General features: G+C 44.6%; 1 protein-coding gene across 1 annotated transcript in view; it reads left to right on the plus strand.

Annotated features, from left to right (window-relative positions):
- The window catches only part of bnc2 (basonuclin zinc finger protein 2), a 156904-nt gene that overhangs the window by 1849 nt on the left and 142555 nt on the right, over nucleotides 1-12500 (plus strand). The window contains exon 2 of the mRNA XM_083764539.1: nucleotides 1-111. This exon is cut by the window's left edge and continues 384 nt beyond it. Coding sequence (XP_083620665.1) covers nucleotides 1-111 — 111 coding nt within the window. The remainder of the gene's footprint in view (nucleotides 112-12500) is intronic.

Here is a 12500-nt window from a genome sequence, read left to right on the forward strand (position 1 = left end):
AGCTCCATGCAGTTCAGCACCAGACCTCCCAGTGCTGAGCAGCCGGGCTTCATGGGGACATGGCAGCAGCCCACTACTGACAGCAACCTCCTCTTCAGGATGTCCCAGCAGGTATGTTCGCTACGCTATACGCTATACGCTATACGCACGCCGCCACAGCGCTCTGCCCTGTGCTCCTCGTTCGGCAGCCTGTGTCACTCTCTCTCTCTTTTTGGATACTTTCTGTGACTTTTATTCATTTGTCTTTTTTTATTCCCTTCTGCCTTTTTAATTTTATTTTGCCTCCAACTCTCTGTGCTTTGATGTTTGACGATTTATTGCTGTGACTTCTGAATGAGTGATAAAAAGAGGATATATACCGTGGTAGATGGGGAGAGAGAGAGCGTGTGTGTGTGTGTGTGCGTGCGTGCGTGTGTGTGTGTGCTGTTTGCGTGCGTGTGTGCGTGCCTGTGTGCGTGCGTGCGTGCGTGCGTGTGTGTGTCGCTTATATATGTGTGTGTTTATATCTGAGTAGTGTGCAGTGTTTGATATGCATCTATTAAATTGTGTCTTATTTGTGGATATAATTTAATTTCGTTTACTAAATTTGCATGCGATATAAATTGTTTGTTTTATATACCACAAAAAGCATAGACAATTTACATTTCTCAATTTACATGTGCCTGTTTTCTTTTTACTATTTTGCAAATGTAAACATTTTTGAATATATAGGCTCCATGGCAAATTCATTATTGGGCATATATTTTCTCTGTAAATATTTAACCAACGTTATTCCTATACAGAAAATATTTTTCTCTTTTTTTGGCCCCCTATATACCACCACATGAGTAATTAATTCATTGTTTGATGGATTACATCTTGTCTCTGGTTCGTTCCGCGCAGCCTTAATTGACCAAAAGAGCACAGTGTGAAGTTTACAAGGCGGTGTTTTTCTCACCGTAGGTACCGAATGCGCTCCTCCGGGTGCCCGGCTAATTGACTGCATGTGGCCGAGGCAGGAAGCCCTCTCCCCGGCCACAGAACAGACGAGGAGCCGTGAATGAATAGGCTCGCTTGAGAGCAGCAGCGCGATAGCGGATTGCTGCGGATATAGCGCTGCTGCTGCTCCGGCTGAGGAAAGTTCCCATTTCCTCCTGCAGCGTGTCTCGGCCGTTATCGTGTGTGTTGGACTGACTTTTACTGTTGCGTTGACTTGTTCTTGTGCTTTATGTCATTTCGGCAATGAGAAGAAGTATAGGCCTATATAGAACCGATGAGATATTTTAACGGAGGGTTTTTCCCCTTGGAGACGTATATAGGCTAAACCTGAGGAGATAGATGGGGGGAGTGAAGTTTGTGCGTGTGTATTACGCGCACATGCGTGCGTGCGTGTGTGTGTGTGTGTGTGTGGGGGGGGGGGGTGAACGCGCGTGCGTGCTCGCGCGGTGGAGGAGAGAGAGTGAGTGAGGGAGGGAGAGAGAGAGAGAGAGTGGAAGAGTCGGAAGGGATGTTGGTTTGTAATGAATCTAAGCTGAACCTTGCGGGGTCTCCGTACCATGCACACGCTGTTACGCACGCACGCCACAGCAGCAACAACAGCCCCGCATGCCGCGGCTCCGAGGAGGAGTTTAGAAACTTAGACCTATTTGTCACCTTGAAACCATAACTGTAGTATAGCCTATAACCACAGAGACTTTTTTAGCCCAGAAATATAAATGTTAAACCGTTAAACGTGTCATGGAGGAGATGATACATTGACATAGCAACTAGGAATCCCATTACCTAATTCCCTAATCCCTATAAGAACAAGGGAGAATGGGATTCCAATGACGTTGATCAGTGATGCATTTCGTAATTTTGTACTTTATTTGTGGGACATGCGAGGGACGATATGTTTCAGGCGGTGAGGGAGAATATAAAGGGCATCCAATCCAAAGTGCATGATTGCGCTTCTCATGCACAAAATAATTTCACATTATAGCTCTCACTTTTTTGCCGCACAATGAAAATAATATAGCAGGCTATGGGCAAGTGAATTGGAATAAATAAATACATTTTAAACAAAGACGTTTTTTTCCGTTCGAGAGGAGCGCCCCCCCCCCTCCCCCCCCCCCCCCCTGGTCTCCCCGGTGCGCCCGGGCAGCAGATAGGCGCGCAGGTGGACCGTCTGGCCCCCCCATCCCCCTTCCCTTTTTACAAATGCGCGCCGTTGTTTCAATATAATCAGCTTTGGGACTTGCTGTTATTTATCCTTCCCCGTACCACTTAGAAGACATCTTCCCATGTTTAGTAGGCATGACATAAATTCTCCGAAGAAGACGCCGCGCTTCCTTGACAGACCTGCCTTATTGGAAACTAACCGATAATGACTTTGTGTTTGCCGAGCCCCGGCGCGCCCAGGGGTATTGGGGTATTGAGGAGGGGGAGAGAATTGGAGAAAAAGCGTTCGGCTCTGGTTTCAAATCTCCCCTCCTCTCTTCTCCCTTAAAGATCAACTTATAAGTGACACGACGTTTCTTTTTTTCCCCTCCTTTTTTTAATAGAGTATACACGTTGTTATTATGGGCAAATTATTTCAATCCGATCGATTGAGACGCGAAGCAGCTGTGCGTGGTGTGTTAGAGGGGTAACCGTGGCTGCTCCTATATGAACACGGGGCATGACCAATAAGCAGAACCATTTGTCTTTCCTTTGGAGGAGAAAAAAAAGATGAAGAATGAAAGAAAAACATAAAATAAATCCCCGTGCACTATAAGCACCGGACAGGGTCTTTAGAGACGGGCAATCATCATAGCTGTTATATATGCGTGAAGTGGAAATTCTGTAATCTGACTTGTTTGAAGCCACAGCAGCAGGTGTAGCCTATTTGATGATCACCGCGTGTCCGTGAATGAATGTCACTTGTTCAGACAAATGACAAAAATATATACATGCGAATTTACATAAAATGAATTATTACTTTGTTTAGAATTTTAATCATTTTGTTTTATTTTATTCTGCTTCGTGACGTTTTCATAGCGAGATCAAGTGGCTAATTAAAACGAGCAACACCTGTTTCGTTTTGCGTTGAGGCTTGGCTGTACTCCTTTGAAGATATGGGTGGCGGGTTGTACATTTAAACTGTGATTCGATTGATTCAAACACAACTGAGATGTTTTAAATTTCATACCAATTAGAAATATGACATTTTGTACCTTTTCTTCCACCTTCCAGTGAATTAGGGCAGGCCTACACGAGAAGGCCTATACTGTCGAAATGACTAAATAAGGCCAAGGAATAAGTGTTAACGTTGGCTAACATAATCATATTAGAAACATGTGCACATCTGGCATTATATTTTGACTACCTCGAACGAAAATGTGCAATAGGCCCACATTGTCGAATAAACGAGGACAATTTAGTGTTTTATAATTTGGCTTTAGCCTATTCATGGCATTTTTTTTTCTTGTTCTTTTCTTTAGTCCGTTTTTCAACAAGAGATTCACAGCCGTTATTGCAGCTATCAAACTGTCGCCGCCACGAACATAAAAGTGTGCTATTTAAAATAAATCGATGCAATGAACTCGATAAATACTGCCCGTTTGATCCTCGGCAAGGAAATGCGTGCACTTTCGATGTCCACAAAGTAACTCTTATAAGGGTTAATAGGTGTTGTTTTAAAGATAATTGTTTATGTGTGGGAGGGGAAACGCCATCAATTAGTCTCAGAATTATTTCGCCAGGTTTTTATGGAGTAATAATATTTTGACGCAGTAATTGACCCCCCTCCTCTCTTGTTGTGCATGTGCTGGTTATGGATATCGACCCTTGCAAGTTAAACAGCCCGGAGTTAAGTGATACCTCGACCCTAATTGCTCCATCACGACTAATTCCCCCTCAATAAAAGCAACATTAAGGTCGTGTCATTTTATTTTCTCGCTGCTGCTTCAAGACCGGCGGATATGGACCAACTCAAAGGGGATTACCAGGGCTCGTAAAAATAGTAACGTAGGCTATGCATCCACCTCCATGTGAGGTTCAGCCCGCAGGCCTATCTAATACCATCCAGACGCATAGAAGAAGGTATATATATATATATATATGGCTATAACCTCGCTTTAAAAATAAACAAATAAATAAATAAACAAACAAACACCCGTATAATACTGAATATAAATAAAATAGCACCCGGTGGCATTTTATATCCGCTTCAGTGCTCAGTGATCTGAATAAAGCTCAGTCTTCCCCTCCTTTCAAGGGTGCTGTAACGCGGCTTGCTTTGAACTGCGACAGGTCGCCTCTGAGCCGAGGGCCGGAAGAGGTATGGTAGAGCTGTACTGGCTTCTGTCTGCTTCTCAATATACCAATATATGTCTCATAGCTATATAGCCTATATTAATATACAAGTAATGACTGCTCAGTCAATAGATAGAGAGTTACTGTTGTTAAGGGAATGCATGCATGGGGGAAATGTTTTGTGTACAAAAATAACACTAATAGCTCATGTAACAATAGCTAATAGGCTATACTAATTTGGCTATTCACATTTTAGAATGGTGTGCTTCTTGTTTTGAACCATGCTTATATTATTATTTAAAAAGCTTTTTTTTAAAGTGCCTTTGGATCAAAACACTGCATATGTCTCGCCCTCTTCATTCGCACACGAAAATGTCCAGACCTCTGAAATACCATTTTAAGAAGAAAAACAAATAAACAATTGAAATAAAAATGAGAGCAATAGTGCAATAAACATAGGCCTACTGATGTATTGATTTACTTACATAGAAACTATACGTTTTATTTAGACTTTGAATGCAGTTCTGTGACATTATGTTTCATGTGTCGGATAGAGATACTTTGACTGAGGATTTAACAAAAATGAAATACTTACTACATATATATATACATATAATACTACAAATATTCACCAATATTCACAATCTCTGGCTTCATTTCTCCTGCTTATATTCTCATATCGGCATCGCCTTATACAGTAAATAATGTCTGACATTTCATTAATGAAAATTATTCAGCTATTATTGCTGTTGATTTTTCCACCCAATCTCTTTTGCCTAGGCCTATACAGGTTAGGTTGTGTGTGTGTGTGTGTGTGTGTGTGTGTGTGTGTGTGTGTGTGTGTGTGTGTGTGTGTGAGAGAGAGAGAGAGAGAGAGAGAGAGTGCATGATGTTGTTCATGCCAGTATGTGGATGGACGCAGCGTATATACATTATTTGTATAGCGTTTAGCATGCAGTGCATTTATGTGGTCCGCAGTCAATAATAGAGTTGATATGATCCACCTCTGCACAGATCACAGACGGCCATAATCTGTCTATTAACATACTGTATACTGTTAATACACACATGGCCGTGTGTGTGCTTTGTTTTATAGGCAAAGCAAGGCTTGTTTTAGCTGTATATGCGCTACATGGGTTTCTGTTTCTTCTTTCCATTGTGTGGGGCTGAGGCCACATGATGTGATGCACATGTGTGGAATTATCCACAGTGTGGCAGTGTGCGTGAGTGTGTGCATGTGTGTGTGTGTGTGTGTGTGTGTGTGTGTGTTTGCGCGTGTGTGTGTGTGCGCGCGCACGTGCGCATGTGTAAAACAACACCACACACTCGCTGTATTACTCCCCTGTCTGTCTTTGATGCGTCGCTGCACACCGTGCATATGGATGGCTATGCGGTACGCACATGTGTATCTGGTGTCAAATATTGTGCGTGTGTGTGTGTGCGTGGGTGCGCTGATTTTGCATTCATGCAATGTGTTCGTACACGTGTCATATGCATTTGAGCGTCGGCTCTTTCGCCATTCTTCGCGATATTTCTGAGTGGGTGGCGAGATATTCATATGCCAGTTGTGTGTTTGTAAGAGAGAATGTCCTCCCTGCCTCTCTCTCTCTCTCTTTCTCTCTCTCTGTGACTCTGTGTGTGTGTGTGTGTGTGTGTGTGTGTGTGTGTGTGTGCGTGCGCTCTGACTGGGGCTCCATGTGTGTGCGGGTGCGAGGTGAAGTGTCTCTTGGCTGGCCTTGGCTGCGGAGCGGGAGGAGAGCGGAGGTGAAACGGGAGATTTGCAGCGAAGACACGCACCGTTTCCACCATTACCATATACTGTATACCACGTCAAATCCTCAGTGCTCATTTGACTGTGAGAGTGTGGCAAATGGACCCTGCACTTTTGGGTCCATTTGTGCACACTCCTCAACTCTCAGGATTTTACTGTGTGCGTGCATGTGATCTGCTTCTCAGTCCTCTCCTTCTCCTTCTTTTCCAAGCCTTTTGTTTTCTCGGCTTCCTTCTTCTTCAGCAGTCTTTTCTTCTCCTTTTTTCAGACTTGTCCTCTTCCGTCATCGTCTTCTCTTTTCTCCCTTCCTTAATCTTCTCCTTGGTCTCTCTCTCTCTCTCTCGGTTCCATCGGATGCAAAGTCATCGCCACGTACCGCACCTATACATAATGGTGCGGAACCAAACGTCCCGTTTCTCTGAACAGAGGACCATTTTCATTGTTAGACTGCGAGGGTGGGTGCATGGGTCATCATTGCATTTACCGGGTTATACCACTTTCAGCAGGACACATTATACAGTAGATTGTACGGCAAATGTAAGATATTTCCTCACTAAGTGGAGGTGATCGTGTCTGTTTGTCTGTCTGTCTGTCTGTCGTGGTTTCAATTGGACTGACTGAATATCCTGAGCATTGATTTAACCCTGTGTACATCCATTTGTTTTGTTGCTGTGGGTTAAATGAACACTGAGTCTTTTCCAGTGCAGTGAGAGATGAGAAGGGCCTTTGTGGTCCTCTGTCCTCCCTCCTCGCTCGTTATATACCGTCGCTGTCGGCTGGAAACCTGCTATGTCCAAACCGCTCCTTTTATGGTTGCTATTCAATAAATAATATCAAACGGTGATCTACAAGCTCACAACGTGTCGCCAGGCTAGGTTCACTACTTTAGTTTGACACTCGTGCATGATGAATCGGAGCATTCATTTACGGGAAAAAAGCATAAAAAGTTGAAATGTGGAGATACAAGTTTTCTGACGGACAGCGACTACATGTGTGTTAGACGCAAACTGTGTTAGGGCGTGGTGAGGATGATGATGGTGACGACTGTGTGTGTGTGTGTGTGTGTGTGTGTGTGTGTGTGCGTGCGCGCACGCACACGTGCGTGTGCGTGTGTGTGTCTTTCCTGAAGGCACTGTTATTTCTGCCAGAGAGAGGGCAAGGGAGACGGGAGGCAAAAATGGCGGAGGAGGATAGAGTTTGTAGGTGGAGAGGTGCTGCGGCTGTTATATTTACTGTGTGTGTGTGTGTGTGTGTGTGTGTTTGTGTGTGTGTGCATGTGCACGTGCATTCATGCGTGTGTGTGTGTGTGTGTGTGTTTCAGTGCACCCATCTCAGAGAGTGTCAAACTACAAGGATGTACATAAGGTCCCATTCATGCTGTGGTCCCCTCTCTCTGTTGACCCAAGCGCCAGGCCGGGAGAGATATGACGTCCATAACATTTTGCTTTAACCCATTCTGACCTGAGATCAGATTCATACGAGGTTTCCGACTGGACACACACTGGTCTGATGAACCCATTCTGACCTGAGATCAGATTCTAAAAATGTCAGTCGTTCTTCGATTTTTCAAAAAATAGCAGACCTACAAGCTCGTATCGCGCCACTCGGTGGCGCGTTATGAGCTTGTAGATCTGCTATCTTTCAATAGCTAAAGCATAACATGATGCTGCTACCAAAATGGGTGCCCGGTCAGAATGCTTTAAACTCGCTTCAAGCAGCTGCCTTTCACCCACATCCCCCCCCCCCCCCCCCACATGCACACACACTGCCCCACCCTGCCTTTACATTGCATCACCCAATTATCGCATGCGTTTTAATTTAGCCATGTACCTATTTACTTATTGAATCAAAATGAACTCAGCGATTTAATCTTGTTTTTGCCGTTTAATACTTTGGCCGTAGCGTAGCGCGCCGCGCCGCGCCCGCCTACCTTTCAAGTCGCAGCCAATATTCACGAATAATTCCCATATATATATTTGGGGAGTCAGTGTTGCGATTAGAATGCTCTGGAGAGCCATCAATGTTGCTGCTCATACTAGCTAATCACGTATTTGCTGACAGACAGACATGCGCGCGCGCGCACACACACACACACACACACACACACACACACACACACACACACACACACACACACACACACACACACACACACGTCACACACTAACCCCAATTTGTATCTTTTCCTAATTGTACGTCTATGACTCCCCAAATGTTTTTTTAACCGTGAAAAACAAACTGTTTTTCTTGCCAGGACCAGGGAAATGGTTGTGGTTCTATGCTTCTACAATCTCTCCAATGATTTTCCACTCAGCACATGACTGATCACGTGCTGTGTGTGGGTCATACGGTCATATCCTACTGTATCGTCCTTAAATCACATTCTACAGTACTTTGTTGTGCATATACAGTTTGAATTAGCACAGCCATATCTACTCACAACAATGTCGCATTGACCCCCCGTAGTGAGCTTGTAGAGGGGACTGAATTTGGAAATCTTTTTTGTGACGTTCACCTAAAAATAGCGACACCAGGCTGAAAGTGTTTGTTTACAAATTTGAGCGGTATAGGCTTACCTTGTCGACACAGCACAGTCGCTAAAGCAGAAGGCTACCAAATGGATTAAATGCAACTGTTAAGTGTCATGAACAATTATATGACATTACACACAGCAAAAGATGAATGAATGTGCAAGCAGCAACCCTCTGAGCGCTATATGCAGCATGCAGGGCACCTCCAGCAGCAGCAGTGTGTTGTTGTGGCTGAGGCCTGTTGACCCTGACAGCGATCGATCATGGCCATGTGATCCGCACGGCTCACGGGGTCTCTGTCAGCTGTCTCCTGTTTGTCCTGAGGAGACTTGATTCACGGTGCAGCAGCCCTGCATGGTCAATGAATGCCTGGATTATTATTATGAGATGGAGAATCAAACTCATGAATGCTTTTACACATCAGATGTGTGGCAGGATGCTGTTGTTGTTGTGTGTGTGTGTGTGTGTGTGTGTGTGTGTGTGTGTGTGTGTGTGTGTGTGTGTGTGTGTGTGTGTGTTCCTGCGCGCAGTGCAGAGGTTTGTGTTTTGTGTGAGTACAGTGTGTGTGTGTGTGTGTGTGTGTATTTTTTGTGAGTGTGTGTATGTTTGTATAAGTGTCTAAATGTTTTTCTAAATGTTTGTGTGTGCAAGTGCATGTGACATGTAGGTTTGCGTGACTGTGTGTGTGTGTGTGTGTGTGTGTGTGTGTGTGCGTGTGTGTGTGACTGTGTGTGTGTGCCCGTGCGTGTGTGCGTGTGTGTGAGCGAGCGAGCTTGCAAACGACAGCAATGCAGAGCCATCTGCTTTCTCCTTATCAGAGTTGTGAGTGTTGAAAGCCTCTGTAGTTCAGCTCAGCAGCCATTCCTCTGCCATGGACCACGGCCTGTCTCTCTGCAGCCCTCCTGAATTAGTGTGTTCCCGTGTGTGTGTGTGTGTGTGTGTGTGTGTGGTGTGTGTGTGTGTGTGCGTGTGCGTGTGTACATGTAGCCGCTAGCATGCAAGCACATACGTCACCGTCCAAAACACATAAATACATTCATAAAGAATATTTACTTGTTTTTCACCCCGGCACACTTGGAAAAAGTCACCTTATCAACAAATATAGCTTTTCCCCTCTAGAAATAGGAGAATAGGTGACATTAAGCAGATTTATGGGATATTTCTGCTTGTTTTGTTTCACTGACCAAAGGTTTATTTAGGCTCGGCGTGGAGTAAATAAATGTGCGTGCACTTGGAGCCAAGCGGCACGGCCGTATAGTGTGTGTGTCCTGCTGTCCTCGATGCAGGACAGCAGGAAATAAACCAGCTATGATGATGTAGTCTACACCACTGTTTCTCAAACAGTGGCTCACGGACCAATTTATATAGTCATGACTTGAGTAAAAAATAATGATCTTTTCCCTACATAAAAAAATTAAAAATAAATTATATACTATATATTTTTTTTCATTTAAAAATAATTAATTCAGTTTTTCATTAACCCATTCTGACCTGAGATCAGATTCTAAAAATGTCTATTACATCCTGACAGTTTCATTATTAACCCATTCTGACCTGAGATCAGATTCTAAAGTGTCTTCGATTTTCAAAAATAGCAGACCTACAAGCTCGTATCGCGCCACTCGGTGGCGCGATATGAGCTTGTAGATCTGCTATTTTTCAATAGCTAAAGCATAACATGACGCTAACACCAAAATGGGTGCCCGGTCAGAATGGGTTAATAAAAGAAAAACTGAATGGAATTGTATATATTTTAAAACAAATCTACAAAATAAATAAATATATAAGAAGTATAGTGAAAATAGCTGATCTATACTGTATGTAGATCTGCTATTTTCACTATTGTGTTTCCCGGCTGGGCAAAGGTCTATCTGTCTTTTTGGTCCATGGTGTACACAGTATTACACTTGATTGATTGATTGAAATATTTATTAACAGTTTGTAGAATTTACAGTACATTTTAAGCACAAACTCAATACAAAGACTGTTAACTGTGAGTGGACGACCCAATTAAGCATTACACTTGTTTACAACAGGGTCCACATTGTTCAATTCATCAAAAAATCACTGCTAGAGGGGACCCCGTACACCAAGTGTTAAATGAGCATCGTTACATCTTAGGTTGAGCGAGCTAAAAATCACCACAGTTGTTTTACATTGTATTGCCTAAAACAATTTATAATTGTTGATTTTGCTCACTTTTTTATTTCCACCCGTGCTTATTTATTTGTCAGTTATTTTAATTTCCAACTTGCACGAGTTTTGTGGCGGCGGCCGTCTCTCAGTCTGTCCTTTCCTGTCTGTGTGTGTGTTCGTTCCTCTTTCTTCTTCTTTTCTTAATTCTTCACGCTGGGTGTTACTTATTTGTCTTTGGCTGGTTTTCCTGCATGGAGGTGGTGGGGGGGGGGGGGGGGGGGGGGGGGGGGGGGGGGGGGGGGGAAGTCGCCGGTGTGAACAGGAAGTGTGTGTTTGAAGGGCCAGCACTGCTCAGGATGTCACCACCCCACCCGTCACAGGCTAATGAGGCCACATTATCACCAGGCCAGGGCTACCGCACACACAACACACACACACACACACACACACACACACACACACACGCACACACACACACACACACACACACACACACACGCACACACACGCACACGCACACAGTAGGAATGCAGCAGCTGTCGCCAGGTCTCAGCAGTTATGAAGGGGTCACAGCATAGGTGTGTCTGATGTACTCTTCGTTTGTGTGTGTGTGTGGTGTGGTGTGTGGTGTGTGTGGTGTGTGTGTGTGTGCATTGTGCGTGTGTGTGTGTGTGTGTGTGTGACTGTGTGTGTGTGTGTGTGGTGTGTTTGTGTGTGTAATGGATGTACTGTATGGGTCACAGAGGTGCATCACCCGCCCGCACCAACACACACACACGAACGCACGCACGCACGCACGCACGCAACGCACGCACGCACGCACGCACGCACCCCCCGACACATACATATATACTTATCATATTTGGGCTAGCATAAGACCATAAAGACATGTTAAGGTACACATTTGTTTTGTACCTTCATTCATACTAAGACATAGACTTGACCATGTGTGCATGCCCCTGTCGTCTCTCTCTCTCTCTCTCTCTCTCTCTCATCCTCTCTCTCTCTCTCTCTCTCTCTCTCTCTCTCTCTCTCTCTCTCTCTCTCTCTCTCTCTCTCTCTCTCTCTCGGCTGTGTAGTGCAGGGTGGCATTAGGTGTGTGACCCTATGCTAAGTGACAGGAACTCGGCCATACTTTCACCAAGGCTTCTCCCTTTTCCTGTTTTTCCTCGGCCCCTGTTTTTCTGTTTACCTTGGGTCCATGCCAGGGCTCACGGCACATCGCAGACCGCTATTTTTACCTCCTGTCTTTAAGTCGCACCCCCCCCCCCCCCCCCCAACACACACACACACACACACACACTCACACACACACACACACACACACACAACCCATACCCAGCGCGAGGGCAACAACAGCAGTAGCATAGACACTGTGCCATCCATTTCATGTCTCTGATGGGGCACCGCAGAGCATGGAGGGTGAAGTGCTGTTATTATTGTTAAAACCTCCATGTTCATGTTCAGGCTTATTTATGGGAGTGGATAATGGTGATAATTTGACCGTGTGCGTGTCTCTTTGCCTTCCACTAATGTGACACGTACCATTGTGTGTGTGTGTATATATGTGAGCGTCTGTTTGCGTGCATGTGTGTGTGTGTATGTGTGTTACACTGCTTTTTAGCCGCGCTGGTAAATTACCAAAGTTATTGTACAAAGAAATTGCGCGTCACCCACAAAGCCAACAGTGTGTGTGCGCTTCAAGCCGTTAGTGTGACTGCATGAACTCTCTGCATCCGGCAAAGGCAAACATATTATGTTCGTTGTGTTATGTTATGTCCTAAAATGTGTGTAGTGAACTCGCTGGC

The sequence above is a fragment of the Protomyctophum parallelum genome, assembly GCF_964188405.1.
Source record: "Protomyctophum parallelum genome assembly, chromosome: 5".
Classification (NCBI taxonomy): Eukaryota; Metazoa; Chordata; class Actinopteri; order Myctophiformes; family Myctophidae; genus Protomyctophum; species Protomyctophum parallelum.